The sequence below is a fragment of the Podarcis melisellensis genome (assembly GCF_964234715.1).
Source record: "Podarcis melisellensis genome assembly, chromosome: 7".
Classification (NCBI taxonomy): domain Eukaryota; kingdom Metazoa; phylum Chordata; class Lepidosauria; order Squamata; family Lacertidae; genus Podarcis; species Podarcis melisellensis.
The window spans coordinates 88,228,912-88,250,031 of record NC_138539.1 but is presented as its reverse complement, the minus strand read 5'-3'; the positions used below and the strand labels follow the sequence as shown (position 1 = coordinate 88,250,031).

The 21,120-nt window shown below is 42.4% G+C and overlaps 1 protein-coding gene across 2 annotated transcripts; it reads right to left on the bottom strand.

Moving 5' to 3' along the window:
• Window positions 1-529: 529 nt before the first annotated feature.
• ECSCR (endothelial cell surface expressed chemotaxis and apoptosis regulator) lies at window positions 530-21,076 on the bottom strand. 2 transcript variants are annotated; one of them, XM_081917937.1, is made up of 8 exons: window positions 20,136-21,076; window positions 9,104-9,272; window positions 7,661-7,708; window positions 6,497-6,622; window positions 4,526-4,624; window positions 3,244-3,280; window positions 1,342-1,424; window positions 530-668 (listed from the first exon to the last, which is right to left on the bottom strand). In XM_081917937.1, the coding sequence occupies exons 2-8, from the start codon at window positions 9,159-9,161 to the stop codon at window positions 637-639; spliced, it is 483 nt and encodes a 160-aa protein (XP_081774063.1). In that variant the 5' UTR covers window positions 9,162-9,272; window positions 20,136-21,076; the 3' UTR covers window positions 530-636. The 2 variants fall into 2 exon arrangements, with proteins under 2 accessions (XP_081774063.1, XP_081774064.1); XM_081917938.1 differs by lacking the exon at window positions 20,136-21,076 and adding an exon at window positions 9,955-9,974.
• Between the last annotated feature and the right edge of the window lie 44 nt (window positions 21,077-21,120).

Sequence of the window (21,120 nt, the reverse complement as noted above, 5' to 3'; positions counted from 1 at the left end):
GGGCAGATAGGTGATGTTTATCTTTTCAGATTCCCCTTTCAGATTCTCTGCCCAGGATTTCAAACACAAGCATCTGCCGGGAACTTCAAGCTCATTTCTCCGCTTGGGGATGCCAGGACAAGGCTTCCAGCACAGGTAAGCAAATGAGAAGTTGCTTGTGCATTAAAATGTGGCTGTCTGCACCCTCCTTCCTTCTCCTGAGAAATATATTTTGTGTGCTCCATTGAAATTAAAATATGCCAAATTAACAACGACCACAATGAAATGAACTTAGAGTAAGGCAAAAGTGACTGGTTATTCCCCCCCCCATCAATATGAGTACTTTTCAAAGAAAAATAGAGGTTTCTTGGCCAGTTGAAAACCACAGCTAGGAAGGACCATACTTCAATAGAACAGTGCATGTTTTGCATTTAGGAGACAACAGTTCCAGGTAAAATATCCAGTATTTGCATTTAAAGGATCAAATATGTTGGAGAGTCACCATAAGTCAAGAGTATACAATATTAGGTTAGATTAATCATTGGTCTGATTTACAAAGCAGTTTCATGTGTTTATATCCCAAAGAGAATAACAAATACCTTACAGCATTCCCCCACATTGATTAAAAATAAAGTTACACATTTTAAAAATGTTTCTTCAATTTTCATGTGTAATACATTTTGCAGCACCTGGAAAAACCAACATGGCAAAATTAGAAGGCCTCAGAGCTCTAGGTACAGAATGCAAAATAAACCTTACTCTTTGGGTTCTGTGCCTAGATCAGTGTTTAAACAAAGTAATTACCCCTCTCCCCCCCAAAAAACAACTTTATCCAAAGTACAATCCTTCTGCTGCCTGCATGGGACAATTGTCTAAAGGGAATCATGTATAATCCACAGCAATATCTTCTTGAATCTGAACTCACAGGGAGTTAAGTCTTTTGCATCACGTCTTTTACATTATAAATTTCTAAAAAGTACAGGTATTGTCTTCATTTAATGTGTACAATGCTTAGTAAATTCTAGGTACTATACAAATGATAAATAGCTTGCTAGAATTAAACATAAGCTACAAGGTTCAAGGCATGCACTTGTGTGGCCATATGAGCAGAAGTCTTAGGACAGGTTTAATAGGAATCTAATGCCTTGCTATAATTCTTTTTTAAGTCAGTTATCATGATAAAGTATAATCCCCAAAATAATCTAAAAGAGTCACGGGAAATAATTGTGTTTTATCCCTGGGGAATAGTCACTTAAAATACTTTTTTGCTTTTATAAATAGTGGGGTTCTAATTAGTCACTCCCACTAAGAATTGCTTATCAAATAGAAAACCTTTGTGTTTCCCCAACCCTTACACCTTACCTTGGCTGTTGCTTATGTTTAAGTCTTTCATGGAGACCAGCATGACATTTTTCTTGCCAACTGCAGCTTCAGCATCAGAGCAGCTGCCCAAAAATAGAGGATGCATCCAGTGTTACTTTATCTGGCTACCTCATGAGAAAATGTGTTTTTCCTTGCAGGTGACTGACACTGAAGAGCTAGACATCTCAGTGGATTAGGAAACACTGATGTGTAGCTTGTTCTTTACTTTCATTCTGCCAATGCTATGAACAAAAGCCACAGCATGTTTTGCTCAGTAGATGTTCTAAAGACTTTAATCCTTCTGCCCATTTATGGAGTTTCAACTTAAGAAGCTTCATCTAAATCTGAAATCTATTGCTTTAGATTTAGAAATATTTTAATATAGTGGGACATATTGTAATGTTTATGCAGGGTGTGCTTTTATTGGTGTTAGTATCATTTCTTACCATCTCTCTTTTACTTAACCAAGCAGCCAGGCAGACTCATTGCTGTGTGTGATGTTTCTCTGCTGCTAGGAAGGTAGATCATCAAACTTTGATTGTACAAGTCCCTTCTTCCTCAATCCCCACACTCGCTTAATAAGAAATGTGATTTTACAGTACAATCGTACTTCAGAAGTTGAATGGAATCCATTTGGAAGTCCGTTCGACTTCCAAACATTCAGAAGCCAAGGCACGGCTCCTGCAGCCAATCAGAAGTCGTGTTGGACGTTCGGCTTCCAAAGAACATTAGCAAGCCGGAACACTCACTTCCGGGTTTGTGGCGTTCGGGAGCCAAAGCGTTTGACTTCTGAGGTACAACTGTGCTACCATATAATTAAGCATTGCTCCATTACTTTAGTGTCATAATAATCAATAGCTGAGGGCAATAGGGAGCAATGAAGCAAGCATTTTCTCTGTCTTCAAAGCACATGACTATAAAGTCATCTCTAAATGAAATTATAGTGACTATTTGAGAAGTATTGCCATGTTGGTGGATGCCCTAGTTGCCATCACCCCAGACCAGATCACTTTATCCCTCCGTATCCTATGAATGTACCTAAACATTTGGCTCAGCCATAAACTCCATACAGTCGTCCTAGGCAAGCTTCTGTAGGTTACATCAAAGTTAGTACTGTAGCATAGGAGTGATACCTGCATACTCTTACGGCAGTGTTGTAATTATTGCTGAGATTATGCTTTGAAAACCACTGCATAAATAATAAGGCTGCAGTTCTAAATACCTTCACTAAAGAGTTAGTCTGATCGAACCTAGTGACACTTGTGTAAATGTGTGGTGGTAGGGTTTGGATTTGATATCCCACTTTATCACTACCCGAAGGAGTCTCAAAGTGGCTTTCCCTTCCTCCCCGACAACAAACACTCTGTGAGGTGAGTGGGGCTGAGAGACTTCAGAGAAGTGTGACAAGCCCAAGGTCACCCAGCAGCTGCATGTGGAGGAGAAGAGACGCGAACCCAGTTCACCAGATTACGAGTCTACCGCTCTTAACCACTACACCACACTAGCTGTTGTTTAATCTGATGTGTTGTTTAATCTGATGTGTAACTTTACTCTTGCTGTGGCACTCTGAACTGTTCCTGTGTTTTGGATTGTTTCTGATTGTTATTCTTTGCCGTCCCTCTCTGCAGCCACACATTCCTAAGGGTTAAGCAATAACTAGAGCCTCCAGGACAGCAGGGCCCCAGACATGCAGTACTTTGGCTGTAGCTGTCCACTGTTGACCATGTCCCTTTTCATGCATTAAAACCCAAAGTTGTATTACAACTCACATAAAGGTTTTGACCAACCTGATTTAGTCAACAAGGATCACAGCCACTCTGAAAGTTAGTAGCTGAAAAACAAAACTAGCTGCAGCTTGACAGCAACTAGTAAGAAGAAAAAATCTAAAACGTATTTTTTTACCTGTAAGATACAATCGGATGTTGAGGTTTTTGTTTATCTACAAAGAGAAAAATCCATTAATAATACGCACTAAAAGATTTGTACCAATAATATACTGCCTTTAATTTAGTCCTCATAGAGGACCCAGCTAGATGTGTTAACATGCTTATTTTTGCAATTAATGGGCACGTTAAAAAAATGCAAATAGCAGTCGCTGGTGTGTGCATCAATGATAAGGATCACAGCGGGCAGGAAAGGAGGAGTATTTAACCTTTTCCTCCCCTGCAGCAGTCATGATGGAAACTGCTCCTCCAAAGCTGCTATTTGCTCCTGTTGGTGCTAGCTGGAATTATAAAGTTCCAGAGGACAAGGGTAAGTTAAAATATGACACATGGAATAACAGATGAGAAGGAATGATATCAGTAAAACAGATGGTCAAGCTGAAAGATGAGCATATAGATTAGAAGTGATTAGAAGTTGAACTGGGTTTAAAATCAGAAATGTGAAGAAGTTCTGTCAGAAGAATAAGAAGAAAGTGGATAGAATACAATTTAATCAAGAAGAAATGTTCACACATTTGGGGTATGGGAAAGAGAGCACATTAAAAAACAAATATGTTTAGTGAGGGAGGACATAACAAGGTAGGACCAAACATGAACTTGAATCAACTGTGGAGCAAGCTTACACCTTGGCTTTTTCACGACATGGATGCAGAGCCAGTGCAGTGTAGCCGTTAGAGTGTTGGACCAGGGCCCGGGAGACCTGGGTTCAAATCCCCATTCAGCCATGAAGCTCGTTGGGCTAGTCACAGTCTCTCAGCCTAACCTACCTCAAAGGGGTGTTGTGAGGCACAATGTCTCTTGAGCTCCTTGGCAGTAAGGTGGGACATAAATAAAGTATAGAAGCTGAAGGAAATTGAGTGAAGGCAGTGAATAAGGAAGAGTGTTCAAGTGGCATCATCAAGAGCCTGAGAAGTGAAGAAGGTTAAAAGTGAAGAAAGGAAGGAAAAAACCCAGGAAGCTTGAGACTATAAATTACAACCGGCCTGCAAACCGGAAAGTGGGGAATTATGGAATTATCTTGAGCAAAATGTTTGTAAGAAGAAGGGTTGGACAAGAAGCATTTTACCCAAGAAAGAACACAGGACAAGAGCTAAACAGAGAATCAAAGTCAAGAAATGTGGATAGTGAACCAAGTCCATGGCAGACAATTGCAAGGTGGATATTAAGTGGATAAAATGGAGACTCAGATACAATATAACCACTTCAGGGCTATTAAAACAATGACACACACTGTTTAATACCTTCCACATTTTTGCAGTGATGACACCTGAATCTTAGGCTGACCACACAGACCAGGATAATTACAATCACCACCAGAATGGCAATGAAGCTGATAACACCTGGATAACGAGGAAAACAAGATCCATAATGGCAGCCATTGGTAGTTTTCCATTCAACATCTGTTAGAATCAGTGACAACAAATAGGGTTGACAGTGCTGCCAATCACTACTTAAAACCCAAACTTGCCAAAGTAGTTAAAAATGGGCAGGAGCACAATCAAGGACAGCCAACAAGAGCATCCCAATACAACAATTGATGTGATTGTCTAGTGTCTAGGAGGGTATAAATTTCTGTAAATCCAGGTGGGAGCAGAGACAAGTGCAGGAAGTCATAATGTTTCAAAAATGTAGAGTCTGCATATTTTTTTTAATCTACTGTATCTGAACATCAAATGGAGTTATTGAATAACCAGAAATTCTATTAAGCCTATTAACAAATGCCCCAGAAGAAATTTCACTGGCAGCCCTGTAACAGCTGGAACGGACCAGTGCACTGCAGTGACAAATTCTTTACTACTGCCAAGTGCCAGCATTGTGGCAATAGGATGGTGCATGTTCTTTCAGGAAGAGCTATCGGTACTGGACAGCACAGCAGCATTGTGCAATGTGGTGACGTGGCAGAGATTTGGATGGCCTTGTGTCTTCATGAGTGATTGCTCTGTCAGCCCTGTCCACCAATTTCTGTGCATTAAATGTGACATTTATAAAGGACAGCCTATTCACACATGCTCTCTGCAATCTGTAAGCCCAGTACTTTCCTAGCTGAGTGGGCAGCCTGCATATGCACATTTGTTTGCAAATAGGCTCCTTGAAAACGTCCACATCAGGGATGGGGCCAGCAGGGTTCACCACATCAGGCGCTCTCTCCATGTTTTAAGTGTATATGTGGAATGGAATAACTGAAAAGACTTGATGTACCTTTGAGACAGTGTACCCAGAGAATAGTTTGTGGGGCACCTAATGTATAAGGTGTTCTCAGCTAATGCAACCACACCTCACCCACACTGCTTTTGAGGTCCTTTCAGAATGGGTAGAACAAAAAGGTGGCAGTCAACCATTTGTACTCAACTCCTCTATTTGTGTTCTGTCCTTCCTCCAGATAATTTATAATTTTATTCTAGATATGCTTATGTTCTTTACTCCCAGGTAAGTGTTCATAGGAGCTCATACATTCTTGGGACACTTTGCAGGAAGTTAAATTAGGCAATACAGGCACTCTCTAAGTACATTTGAGAATGAATCTGACAAAATTAAAATTAACAAATACTATGGGTTCTATGCAAAACAGTGTTCCCCCCATCCTTCTGGACAGTAGCACTGCATCCTTTATTAGCGCCCGGTGGGTGTGCGCGCACCAGGCAGGACCAGGGGCCAGGTGCAGAGGGTGAACAAAACCTGCCGCTCCACCGCCAAGCAGGTGTGGGGATGCATTGCGCTGCTTGCCCACCTGTGTGGGGGGAGCCCTGGGGCGCAGTGGCAAGACTGGGCTCTGGGAGCCAGAGACCTCCGGCAGCAGGCAGGGCGGGAATCCCTGTGGGGGGGCGCTGACTCACACCCCCTGAAAACCATGTGCCCTGAACTATGACTCCCCCGGCCCTCCCCACACTACACCCCTGCCTCTGGAGACATTTTTTGGACAGTGCAGGGCATGTGTGGGGCAAGAATGATGTTGTGTTGTGCTATTGCAATTTTGTAGTTGAATGCTGCTTCGTGAATCCTGACTTCTTTTTTGCTAAGCTCTACAAACTACTACTGATAAGGTGTTCTTTGGGGGCAAGAGTGTGGAGGTATAATCAGAATACTGATTTCCGTAAGATATAAATATTTTTAAAATACTTGGAAAAATATTTAATGCTGGCACCCTTGAAACACATCTGTCTTATTACTTTCTGTCCAAAATTGCGACACCTCATCTTAATGTCTTTACTCACCAGTTGCTGCCACTGTTAGTGCTGCTGATTTTTCTTCTGTAGGGGAAGGGATAGTGAGAAAATCTGTATTTACATACAGGAGACCTTTTGTGGGAGAGGTGGCCCCGTTATATATACCTGTGGAAACTAAGAAATAGGAAGGTTTAGAGACATTGAGAGGCGGATTCAAATGAAGAGGCAAAGGATTGGGGTAAGACCCTGCGTCTACTACTACCTTTGTGACTGATGTTTTTTTCCTGACTCAAAACAGCATTGCATTCCCAAGTTGTTGTTTTTAAAAAAAGATTAGACAATGATAGATTTCTTGAAAATTTATAGATTAACTGCCTTTTTGATTGGATAGCATGTTTTGTGGTTTATACTGTAGTGGCCATTGGCTATAAACAATGAAATGGGATGAATGGACTCCAGTGCTGCGGGTGGCTGGCTGGAGAGGGAGGACCCAACTGGCCTCAGCACAGCATGGCTTCTCCTCACCAGCTTCCTTGCTGTCCAGCATCAGCATCCTTTGCCTCAGCTGCCAAACAAGCATGGCTACCCCTAATATATGGAGGACAAAGGAGACCCAGGGCACAGCCAGTGTGCTCACGCCAACTTCTTTCCTGTCTCAGTACCCTTACATGTGTTCTGCATAAATATGCACAGTAAAATATCCAAAAACCAGTCAAGGTTAGGGAAAAACCGCTCTCTCCTCTGAGAAAGGAAATGGCCATGCAGAACAAGAACAAGACAAGGCATAAAATCCACTGACCATCAAAAATACCTTTTTTGGCCACTATGAATTTAGCTGTATGGAACAAAGGGACTGCATCTGACCTAGCAAAAATAGGTTTACATTCCCTTTCTCACCCAAATCAAGCAAGAATCACTTTTGTAATAGAAGAACATTCATTACCACAGGATGCTGAGATCTACTTGTTTATAATGCATAATAGTAGCATGTTGAAATGAGCAGTGATGGTCTGGCATTTTCCTACCCAAGGACCTGCCCACTGTAAGTAATCCTAGTACAGGTGTTGGAGATGAAAGGGAGGATAAAGAGCCATCACGGATATTTTGCCCTTGCCCTCCATCAGGATCACACAAAGGGTTCCCTCATCGCTTTACTGGAACTCATTGAAAAGGTAAAGCCTTTGAATAGCAGGGTAATTGTAGAGGGTCTACCTGCTGAGGATGGCTGGATGAAGCTTCCATTTTTCTTGGGCACAGACTCTACAGGCAAATCGGAAAATAGGAGAGCAGTTAGGATATATATCTTTTGTGGGGACATGTTGGTTTTGCTACATTATCTGACATCCAAAACAAAGGCTATATGGCCAATTTTACCTCCAAGTGACCCATTTGTTGCTAATGCCTATTTTCCTGCCCCCCCCCCACGTTAGCTAAATATCTTAAATATCTGAATTCAGTTCAGTAAAATCTGTCCTAATGTCTTGCTCCTCAACAGAAAGCTCAACATCTCAATTCACATGTACTGATCTCCTTCAAGTCTACATACTGACATTAGATGGCCAAAACAGGCCCTCAAAGTTCCCTCTATACTAATCAGAGCATGTTAATAATACTCCAGGGTTAGGGATTAGGTTCTGGTCCCTGCAGCACCCATGGGGGCGGGGGGGGGGCACACAGGAGCCGCCTTGCGCAAGTGGAAGCCTTTCTGCAGGGCTTCCGCTGATGGGTCTCATTTGTTGAATCCTGCCCATTGCATCACTCTCTGACAGTGTAGGCCCTCCACAAGGACTTTCTGCTTATACAATGAGGCTTTTCCCTGCCTCCTCTTCTCTGTGCCCCTGCACTCAGACTGGCTCTGGGGGCTTGAGGGAACCCCCAGAACAGCGCATGTGGGCAGGAGAGCAGGGATCTTTAAATCTGGCAAACCACACTCCTTGCATAGCTGGAACAACTGGAAGAGAATGACATGGAATTCCCTCTGTATTTTAGTCATCAGCACATCCTCGCTTCATCCATCAGTGTATCCTGCGTACACTCAGTATAATTTAACCCCCCAAAAATGATGAAGAATTATGTTGTTTTCCACATCATATATTCATTCAGCTTTTGTTTTAATTAGCAGTTCCATCAGCTTTTCTTCCAACAAAACAGGCACCATTGTCCTTTTGGTGAAACAGCCACACCTTTGTTACAGAAATTGTGTATTAAAGGCCCTAGTCAATCTGTGATCTTTAAACTCTGAAATATATGTATTGCACAACAGGAATGCAGTTTTTTAGAGCCAGATTTGTTAAAAGATCTGCACCTCTTTCAGCCAAAGGAACTAGATTTGCATGAATACTGAGTGAGAACTGCTTTACTTTGCTCCTTGATGAATTGATAAATCTGTGTTATATTGAATTAGAACACAGATTCATCTTACTCAGCATTGTGCACACTGACTGAAAGCAGCCCCCCAGAGTTTCGGGCAGAGACAAATCTTTTGCGGCCCTGCAGCCTGAGATTTTAACTGTAGATGCCAAGGACTGAAATTTATCCATTCAAAACACAAACTCACCATTGCCCTCCATTTGAACAGGATTAAGGTGTCAATCATAAACCCCATTGGAACTTTCCCCTCAGACTTGCATAGAACTGGGCAATAAAGTATCTTACCTTGAAGAAGAACAGAGTCACATAACCAGAAAAACATCAAAAAATGTAAAGCTATCATTATGTCTTCCACTCCTCAGAAACCTGCAGCTCTGTCCATTCTGCAGTCTGGGAGAAGAAAAAACAACCAGGAGAGAGGTTTGTCTGCATGTGCTGATTGTCCAAGAGCTTCCTGTTAAAGAATAGAAGGAAGCAGACTGAGTCAACAAGGGGATTGACGCTGTGGAATACTTCTCTTGCCCATTATAGTTCCAAAGGAAATGAAACAGAATTTACCGGCCACAAAAGAAATTTCGGTATTGTTGTTGTGAGAAGTCTCTACGCTTACGAGAAATTTGTGGGGAATGAAAATGAATGAAAATAAGTACACAGGAATATTTAACCTTACTGCTGATCTCTGTTTTGAAAGAAGGACTATTGGCCTGTGTGCAGAGTTTAGCAGTCTGGTGCTTTTGGAATATAATCATTCTGTTCAGAGTGTTTGCTGTCTCTCCCTGTGCAGTCCTCAAAACTCTCCATTTGAGGCAACTGAACTATGAACCCCATAATTTGGAATCTCCTCCAAACCTGTGACAAAGTTTTGCAGTTCTTTTGCAGCAAAACCCCTGCATTTTGCAGCACTCCACCAGCGGAGCAATTACTATATTCAAACCGGGGGTCATTGCTATTACTCTAGAACCCAACATTGTGTGATTCAGGATGGAGAGATAAGACCTTCGAGAAACTTCAAGATTCACTTCCGCCCCAAGTCACAATGGGAAGTGAAAGAAACAACACCATTTATGGTCGGAAGGAATCTCCATGGGCATAACAGTTTTCATGTGCTGGACAGAACAAAGATAGTACAGTCATACCACATGTTACGGACGCTTCAGTTTACGTGTTTTCGGCTTGCGGACTGCGGGAAACCTAGAAGTACCGGAGACAGGTTACTGACGGGTTTCGCCGCTCGCGCATATGCAGAAGCGCCAAATCGCGCCTGTGCAGACGCGCCACTTCAGGATGTGAATGCTGCGAGTTGTGGACATGCCTCCATCAAGGATTACGTCCACAACCCAAGGTTCCACTGTGGTTTGAGTTCCTCACTTGAAGTTTTATAAATTTATATAACAACACAAATGGAAATCATTAATTATGCAGCCATTGATTAAGGGATTGTTATTATAACTGAAATTAATAAGATTATGGAATGCAGTGATATAAGATCGGAAATCCATCCAATCCACCATGTGGGGAGGCACTTTAATTAAAATGTATTAATTGGAAGTTGATTGGTATTTGAATAATTGTATTAATTGGGAATTAATTGATAGTGTTATAATTTGGCTATTATTGGGGGAATATTGAAAAACTAATAAAAACTTGTTTTTTTATTTAAAAAAAACATTGTGTGATTCACTCTAAAGCAGTGCCAAAGTGTGGCAACAGTTTTGCAGCAAAACCCCTTCATTTTGCAGCACCCCACAAATTGAGTGATTCCTTAGTAATGGCAGAAGCATAATGTGTGATGAGTGAATGAAAACAGAACAGTCTGGGGAATGTGTGAGCTTTATGTGCACAGATTTCATCTTTTAAAGCTTGTAAGATTAAAACACAATTTATAAATTGTAATGTGTTGTAAAATTGAGTCTTTGGGAAGATAGCAATGCAGTAGTTTTGTGCTTTCATTAACAGAGTTCCTTCCCTAATTCTCCCCTCTCCCGTATTACAAATTTGGGGTTGTAAGAATATGCTCCTATTGAATGATGGCTAAGGTTGGTGATCCTTTGTCAAATTGTCTGAGAGATAAATAGCTTAATGGCATCCATTCAGGAGTTACTCAAATTTTAAAGGCAGCAATACTGAAATATTGTAATCTTTACAGAGGTAAATATTGGGGTGGGAGAGCTGAAAATAATGCCAACATATTTCACATCTGGCAACCAATGTGCCACTTTGGTTTCAGTACGTGGGTAGACAAGTTTATGAAGCCCAGGACACAAATTTTCACGGCCCTAGCAACTTTGGTGGCTCATTCACCAGTATTTAGCATTAACTATGGAAGTGTATACTCGATTCTGGCCAAACTAAGCCTCCTAAAGCAAAATATACATCAGGATTAACCCCCCCCCAAAAAAAACCCCCCATAGAATCATAGAATTGAAGACTTGGGAGGGATACCCAAAGGTCATCCAGTCCACCCCACCGCAAATATGACCATAAAACCTTCATCCCCCAATTTCAATCTAACAGAATCAAACGTGAAAGAAAAGAAAATGCTCAGAGTGTACTTCATGTTTCAGAGAAACACCCCTCGCACTGTATATAGGTCTCATGATTCACACTGTCACTCAAGAAAAAATATATAGATAAATTGTCTCATCTGGGTCTGAGTGTTATATATAATCATGTGCAAGAAGTATCAGCCACAGTAACAAATATACTGTGTAAACAATATATGGAAAATTGTACTCTAGGCGGCTTCCAGCACATACAGTATAAAAACATAATAAAACATCAAACATCAGAAACTTCCTGGCCGGGGCTGCACCAACATTTTGAATTGTGCTCAGAAACATACTGTGAGCCAATGTAGATCCTTTAGGACAGGTGTTATGTGGTGCTGGTGGCTGCTCTCAGTCACCAGTCTAGCTGCCGCATTCTGGATTTAGTTGTAATTTCGGAGTCACCTTCAAAGGTAGCCTCACATAGAGTGCATTGCAAAAGTCCAAGCAGGAGATAACCAGGGCATGTACCGCTCTGGCGAGACAGAGCGCAGGCAGTGAGGATCTCAGCCGGTGTACCAGATGGAGCTGGTAGATGGCTGCCCTGGACACAAAATTAACCTGTGCTTCCTTGGACAGCTGTAAATCCAAAATGTCTCCCAAGCTGTGCACACAGTTATTCCATTCAGGACCAGGGAGTCCCCCACACCTGCCTGGGGATGAAGGTTTTATGGCCGTATTTGCAGGGGGGTGCACTAGATGACCTTTGGGGTCCCCTCCAAGTCTTCAGTTCTATGATACTATGGGTTTTTTTGGGGGGGTAATCCTGATGTATATTTTGCTTTAGGAGGCTAAAATTGTTCAGAATTGAGTGTACACTTCCAGAATTAATGTTAAATACATTACTTCTGGTAAGTGAGCCACCGTAACCGCTAGAAGGCTGGGCAAATTTGTGTCATGCACTTTTTAGACTTGTCTGCCCATGTGCTATCTGTGATTTCTCTCCCCCCCACCCCCAGCTCTCCCACCCAACTAAAGAGGAATTCAGTGTAGTTCCTGAATACCTTCAGGAAATATTTTGGTGACTGTGGAACCAGAAATCAAGAAAGCTGCTCATGGAAGGTCACCTGTAGGATTTGAATTATAAAATAAAATGGAGAGGGGAGCCATTACCAAGAATTTGAATTTACCAGACATATTTGAAAGTATTAATTTGCAAGTTCTCTTTCCCAAAGGGACTAACATGGAGGGCCCTTGGGGGCATCTTCAACATATGTGTGCTTTAAACTTATCATACAATAAAAAATGGAGTTTTTCTTTTTTACCAAGAATGTGTTTGTACACCAGTCTGCATTTCAGTTAGACGCCAGTTTGGAGTGAATCGGATAACACTGGGTTTGTAGCAATTGCTCAGTTTGTGGAGTGCTGCAAAATGTGGGGTTTTCACTGCAAAACGCTACAAAACAATGGCAAAAGTTTGACATCAGTTTGGAGGGGGTTCCAAATTTTGGGGTTCATAGTTAATGCTAAGTATGAACCCCATGTTTGATGTATAAATTACCAAGCTTGTGGGGTCCCGCAAAATGCAGGCTTTTCACTGCAAAACACTGCAAAAAAAGGCAAAACTTTGCAGAGGATTGCTGTTCTCTGTCTCTTTCTGAAGACTTCATGGACACAATGACTCAGAAAGAGGCTACACAACAAAGTGCTGCCTTCTCCGTCTGACGTGCAATCTACTTTCCTGGGGCAGTCCTGGATTTACAGAAGCCATCCTGGTTTCTGATTTGATCCAGCAATGTCCTGCTCCTCCCAGGACATCCCTATTTTCATCAGAGAAATGTTGGAGGGTATGGAGTTATCTGACCCCTGAGTCATCTGAAGGCAGCCCTGTATAGGGAAGCTTTTTATGTTTAATGTTTTTATAAATGTTGGAAGCCGCCCAGAGTGCCTGGGGCAACCCAGTCAGATGGGTGGGGCTTAAATAGTAAAATTATTATTATTATGGAATAGGACATACCTATTTTCATCAGAGAAAATAGAAGGGTTGGAGGGTATGCAAGTCCAGTGGGCAATACTGCATGAAGGAATTATTTTTAGCTTCTTGATCTTCAGAAAAACAGCTGCTGTTCAAAGTGCTTGTTGCCAGCTAATTTGGCAGTGGTGTGAGTTTAGTATCAGCCCCACTGCATTGCATTGGCCATAGCAAGGCGGTCAAAATCCACAAAACCAGTGGGGGGGTGCTGCTGGCAGCCACTGGGCCAGGGCGCAGGGCGCTTGCCTGGAGGGCACCGGGAGAAGGATGCAACAGCTGCCGGCACCAATCCCGAAAGCAGCATGGGGCTCGCCAGGGCACCAGTGGGCAAGGGTCGCTCCCGTGGGGCACCCCACGCACAGCCCTGTCCCCTGGGTGCGTCCAAATACAGGACCGGGGAGCAGTAGAGCATTATTGAGTTTACAGATGGTAAACTCACAGATGGAAGCTTAATCTTTAGGTTTCTGGATTAAGGTTTTACTCTGATTGAAGGACAAATTCCCAGTCACCGCCAATCGCAAATGCAGCCAAATCTCTTCATCATTAAGCCCGTTAGCCGAAAAGAAGCAGATATTCTTTCAGCTTCAGCTTTCTCATATGTATAAAAATATTCATTATATTTAGCAACCCTCAGTATCACTGCCAATCTCCTTGGAAGCCAAGCTGAAGGTAAGGAATGAGGCAGGGGTGTAGCATGGAAGGGGTCTAAAAGGATGGCTGGATAATCATAAAATCATAGAATTGTAGGGTTGGAAGGGACCATGTAGTCGAACCGCCTGCAAGGCAGGAATCTTTTGCTCAATGTGGGGTTCAAACCCCCAACCCTGAAATTAAGACTCTCATGCTCTACTGTGCTACCCCAGGTTCATTTACAAGCTACTTCCTTAGGATATTTACATTCCAGAATAAAATTCTGGTTATTTTAGATTTAAATTAAAGCCGATTTCAACCTTGACAGTTTCTGTATAGATATGTCATTGGAGTATGATTTGCGACATACATAAAATTACATGTATGTTCCCCTTTAAAAGCAGGAGAGAGTGAAGAATTCTGTATTGCAATATACAGTCGCCATATTTGCTAGCAGTTAGACCTTCCCTATATATTTCAGGAAAGCTGGAACCACAGAAGGTTGATTGGCATGAGCATGGTCTAGTAAACAGGGGGAATTTACAATATAGACTTTATACTATTTGCTTCATTTGCAAACACGTAAGCAGAATGACTGGAGGCAAACAGGCACTCCTCTAAGCAAATATAACCACTGTGTGTCAGATTCCGAGAGAGGAACGTCTACAGTAGCTTCAAAGCGACATCCCAGTTTAGCTAACTGCAGTCCAGCTCGACTCTCAATGCTCTCTTTCTGATCTGTTGCTGATAGCGTTCCTGACTTGCTGGGGATTGAGATAACTACCTCCCAGGTTCCGATTGACCCCTATTCCTCTCTCTGCCTATGCCTCTCTGCCACCAAGAGGAAGGAGCAGGTTGTGGCAAAAAGGCTTTGTCCTGACCGTCACCTTTACACCTGCACTGGGAATGGGCCGGTTGCACCAGGCTGAGTTGGCACTTCTACAGGACTCCAGGTAAAGGGCATCCCCTTTCAATGCCGGTGAGTATGGGGCTTGATAGACCATGCTATGATGTGAATGAGGACCAGATGTCCAGCAGGCACTCTGCTGCTTCCCATCACACAGACGGATACCTGTTGATGTCCCATATGGGCCATGATGTAGAGATCAGCCTATGCTGTTGTTAATAACATGCAGCACAAACAGAAGTTGCAGTTATATCCTTGTTTAACAAAACCTTTCTCACTCGCTGAATGAAATCAGCCCTGCCCACTTGCTGACGGAGCCAGTCTCTTTTGCATGTTTGGATGAGCAGATGTTCCTGGGTCTGTTCCTTTAATGTGGATTTCGTCTGTCTCAAGTTGCACTCTTTCTGAATTCCAGATTAACTAGGAGAATGTCTTATATTGCAGAATCAGACTATTCATAGATTGCCATGGCTTTCCACTCCTTCAGTCCATTTTTTACGTATTGCCAATGTTTGTATAGGGACGCAGGTGGCGCTGTGGGTTAAAGCCTCAGCACCTAGGACTTGCCGATCAAAAGGTCGGCGGTTCGAATCCCTGCGGCGGGGTGCGCTCCCGCTGCTCGGTCCCAGCGCCTGCCAACCTAGCAGTTCGAAAGCACCTCCGGGTGCAAGTAGATAAATAGGGACCGCTTACCAGCGGGAAGGTAAACGGCGTTTCCGTGTGCGGCTCTGGCTCGCCAGAGCAGCGATGTCACGCTGGCCACGTGACCCGGAAGTGTCTCCGGACAGCGCTGGCCCCTGGCCTCTTCAGTGAGATGGGCGCACAACCCCAGAGTCTGTCAAGACTGGCCCGTACAGGCAGGGGTACCTTTACCTTTACCTTTAATGTTTGTATGTGCACTGATAAAATGATGCACAAACCAGTTTTGATTTGATGGTGCATATTGCTGCACATACACAATATGGATATTGCTTGCAATAGCTTATCAGTATGTATACATGCACAGATAAAATGCTACCAAAAAAAGACAAAGAGCCTTCATGCAATCCTAAGTATAAACATGTCAAAGTGGTTTGTTTGCACATTAATGTGGATGTGCACATAAGAAACAGGATGGGAGATGTGAACATATGAAATTCATACCTGAGGCAAACAGCATAAGTGCTGTCTTTGTATAAATTTGGAAATAAGAAACAGAACAATGGAGGATTTCTAATGTATTGGTACCACTTTGGAAATATGACCAGATTATTCAGAACTGGAAACTCTGTGAGCTGGAGGGAAACAGATGAGGGAGGGGACAAATTTTGGAAGTGTCTCTGTTGATTTTCCTTGTCAAACTGGTGGCTATATTTCATGAAGGGCTAGTTACTTAATGAAGATTCCAACCATATGAATGGGAGCTTTGCAAGGTCTCTGTGATTTGCATGGAAAAAGAAAGGATTATATGTCAGTGGCAGAGCTGGTTATTTGGAACCTGAGATCAAGGGAGAATTTCGTATGGGGAGGATTTTGTAAGCATTTTACTATAAATATGTTAAAAGGCTGAAAAATCAAATAAACGAGACTACAGAACGGATGGATAAATTTTACAGAAGGGAGACTCACTTACTTTTATAGAAGTTTTCAGTGGAAGGTATTGGAGCCAAACCTCTCTCTTTGATGACATTCACCCCCTACCTCCACTTGCCAAGACAAAAAGGGGTGAAGGGAATAGTTCCTATGATAAGAGGACTTGCTTGTGGTCAACTGCGGGGCTTGATTTTGTTGCTCTGGACTGTCATCCCATCCTTGGTGCCTGTATATCAAACTGCTTTATTGCCTTGGCTTTCTTATTGCTGCTATGATGATGATGATGTTTGCTGTATGATGAATACAGCTGTCAATAATTGATCCCCTTTTGTAAAGAAGTCATGGTTAAGGGTTTTCTTGGGTCTGTAGCCCAAATGTAACTTAGAAGCTCACATACTGTTAGTCACAGTGTCCTCTGAATCATACAATTCTTGTTTCCATCAGTTACGGAGACTTTGATTTAAGGCAGAGTTTAACAAGTTATGGCAATCATAACAGAAAGTTGAAAAAGGAAAGAAGCTCAATCTGCTCCTGAAATGTATTTAACTCTTTCTGCTGCAGCCTTTACCAACTGGCTGGGCTAGATGGAGTTACAGTCCAAAACATCTGGAAGGTGCCAGGTTGACAAAGGCTGTTCTGAGACATGAGCAGCTGGATGTTTTACCAAAACGTGACAGGGAATTAAGCAGCACAACATGCAGCCCGTCTGTCAGGTACAGTTAACTGAAGCAACCTGCTATAATGCATTTTAAGACTGTTTTTCTTTGTCCCAGGTGAATTCACTTCCTTTCTAATGCTCTGCAATGAATTTTTCTGTTGCAAACAATCATCTGAGGCAACACGATGGCCAGGATTTTGTTGACTTCACCCAGGGATCTGTCGTAACAAGAAAAGGAGATGGCCTTACCATGATCTCCATCATTGTTGCTGTTTTTGTCCTCTTGGCGATTATAATCATTGTGACTGTACATTATGGTCCAAAACTACGTACTATCCAGATCACTCTGTACCATGAGCCCATGCCACAAGACATGGATAATGGAGTCCAATTAAAAGACTGGAAGAAACTTGGTTCCCACAGAAAAAGCAGCATGCAATCTGCTCTGACATTGGAAAACAGCAATGCTTCTAGTCTGAACACTCAGTGTGCAAGTGGAGAGCCAAATGTGATAGAGATTACTTACTTGTGAAAAGGCCTCTGGTGTTTCCTGGCAGCCCCCAGGGAGTTTCGTCTGACATGGCAAAGCCCTGGTTGGTTTCTGGTGTACAGAGATAGGCAGTTGGCATGTTCCCTCCGCGCCTACTGGTTTAAGCCCATTGGCTCCCTTGTTTATTGGGGAATTTAGGTGATGAAACAAGAGGGACAACAGCTAAGGTGCAGAAAAGCTCAGGGTGAGCACTGGGGCCTCTTTGTGGCAGTGATAGCAATGAAGAAAAATTACTTATCTGCTATCATTGTGTCCATGCAGTGTCATCCAGTGACTAGAGACCTTTTTCATTTGCATCCCCAAGATGGATTTCCAGAGCCATTGGTGGCCTACTGTAACTCATTTGGGAAACATTTCACAGATAATACCACTCAGACCCCTACTAACTTGGATGACAATATTATAGGCAGTACAGATGAAAGTATGCTGTGGAAAGTGTGGCGCAGGCCCCGTATATTCAATTTTTTCCCGTTATGTTTAATAACATCTACATGATTTGGAATGATTAGCTGAATTCATTATACTTGATAACGGTGCCTTGAGAGAAGCATGATCCTAGCATCTTCGAAGGTGGCAGCTGGGGGACCTTCTTCAAAAAGTCCTCCTTGGACTTAGGTGATTTTTCTAAGTTTCTGTTGAACCCTAGGCCCACCCCCACCCCACCCCTTCTTAGGCAAGTGCTCAAGCAGCTGGTAGCTGCCAAATTCCAATAATTTGTGGAAGGAAGGGATTATCTGGGCCCTTTCTATTCCAGATGAAACAGTGGACATTCTGAACAGGTGCTGGGATGGGAGTTGGCAATAGTTTGATAGTAGAAAATAAAGTGAAGCTGAATCTGGACAATACTGTACTACCTTGAGATTCTATACCCTATGAGAGATCTATGAATTAGGCTTAGGCATTCTTATGTTGATACCTAACTCTCCATAGGATGTGACACTTAAACCAGCTTTCCTCAACCTGTTCCCTTCTGCTTGTGTGTCACCTGCATCCCTTCCTAAGCCACTTTTTGCCATGTTTTGATGCGATTCAAGTCAGCAGTGGGTAACCTACAGAATGTGCACCTAATTAGGCCTCCAAGGTCTCCCCATCTGGCCTGTAAGGTAGATTTTGGGGGGGACGACGCTTACCTGTGCATCACCTGACATATGATAGCAGGTGTTGGAGTGGTGAAGCCATAGCACCAGACTCCAGTGCACTCCACGAATGGCCCCAATCCTTCCTTTCCAGCCATTGCTTATTTTGGTACATTTTTCTGTTGCCTGAGTGCTGAGAAAGAGGAGTACCAAATTTAAAAAGTGCCAAATGGAAGCTAGAAAAGACAAATCAGGGTCACACACTCTTGATTTTTCCTTTGCAGCTGCAATTTGAATTCAAGGTGCGGCTGCAAAGGAAGAAAGACTCAGGTGTGCACATCCACACCTGCAGTCCAAGTAATAGTATCTCAATGCATTATATACCAGGTTGGGGAAGGAGGAGACAGATTGTGTCACTAAGGATATTAGAGAGATGCCTGAGATGATGTAAGTTGACAACTGCATATAGACTTTCTTTTGTACAGCCGGCAGGGTCAAAAAGAAACTACATGTTCATGTAAAATATGGCTTGTTCCATTTGTAATACCTGCTGCTGTACTTTGGAGTTCCATGTATCTATCTGTAATCAACACACAATTTCCACGCCCAGTAAACTGATTGCCCTCTTGGTGATTGTTGTCATAGATATAGATGAATATAATGTATTGACTTACAATGTCCATAGTATTTCTTACCAGAGGTATCTGGAGACATTCTTTTCACTAGTTTCCAACCGAAAACATCCTTGCAGTTACTGGTGAATTATTCACAAATATATAGTCTATTTCTTAAGCATTGAGAAGTGAGAGAAGTACAGGGGAGGAGGTGGGAAAAGAGACTTCCCCTGGTTTACACTTTCTTTGCACTCCCCTGTTCCCCCTTTTATGTACAGATGTTTTCTCACCTCTGGAATTGTTATCCTTTCTTCACTCACTTGCCATGCAGCATAGAGAAATATTGCTGTCAAATTGCCAGTGTTCCTATGTTGTCCTGTGTTTTTCAGACTGGATTTGTGGTAAAATTTTTGCAAGTTCACTGTCTGCAGTGGCTTTTAACATACAATTATTTGAAGCATGTCAAAGTAGCGGTACATCCCTGCTTTTGTTCAGGGTGTTTTCAACCCAAGGCTTACATTATCTTCTTGTAGGAATGGATTTAGACACTAGGAGAGGATATATAGTTTAGTTATTATCCTTCCTTACTCACGTTAGTGAGATCAGCAGGGCACCATCCTTTGCATCTTAACTTGGAAGCTAAGACAAGGTGGATTTAACCTTCTAGAAACAATAATGCACGATGCTTTAAGGCAGACTGGGTTTTTCTTGGTATTGCTCCATTTCTCCCTCTTAAAAACAACAATCACACACACATTGTTTTGTGAAGAAATAAAAGTAGTATTTACTTACACAGTCTAGGTCTTGAAGCAGCAGTTACAGCAGCAAAATGAAGGCAGGTTTAGAACTACTAAGTTACAAAAGTACAAAAATATAAGTTTCAAAAATGGTGTCTGAGCTGCCTAGACAGGAAGGAAGTATGTAGTATTACAGCTTCCTGCCAAGGCAGACAAAGGAAGTGATCTCACAGAATTTTCTCTAGCAAATATTACAAGAAAGCTCTAAACATGTCAAGTGGAGGAACAAAAACAGGAATAGAAACTGACATTGGAGCAATCTGAGAAAATATTCAAGGGGTAATTAAGAGGCTATTCATCACTCATTCCTCAACTGGAAACAACAGGAAGCCAGGGTAGGCTTTTATCTGTTGCTAGATATATTTGCTGAATTAAACTTACTTTGCAGCAAGCATTATAAAAGCGTCTTGGCCATGAGAAAGGGCACTGCCACATCTTAAAGCCACCAATGAAAGCATTTCCTCAGCCTATCTAGTGTCTCTAGTGTGGATCCAGCCTCTTACACCACACCCACCTGTTTTCTCCTACACAAATACTCAGCCCCCCCCCCACACATATAGCTACTAGCTTCTGATTAGCCAGCAAACAGAAGAGAGGAAACTTTTTCTAATGGATACTACCAGCAGGAGAGGAGACTGGCCCTCTCTTCTCTATTCTGGTAGTGTTCGGTTAGAAAGGCTCTCATTGGATTCTACCAGTAGAGAGAAGAGAGAGAAGAGAAGACAGCATTGATCACTGGTACTTTCACAAAGAGCATGGTCCATGTAGAGGCAAAGCCACACAGACTCTCTTCCTCTGGATTACTATTTTGGTAACCTTAATGATTCAAAACAAGAATTGGTTGCTAGGAGAGAAACAAACTCTTTGGTTAAACAAACAAAACCTGGACATATCTTTTTCATAACTTTTAGGTATGAAGTCTTCATAGATATCTTAGAAAAATAGGCCTTGATATTAAGTCAGGGGGAAAGCTGTTTTCT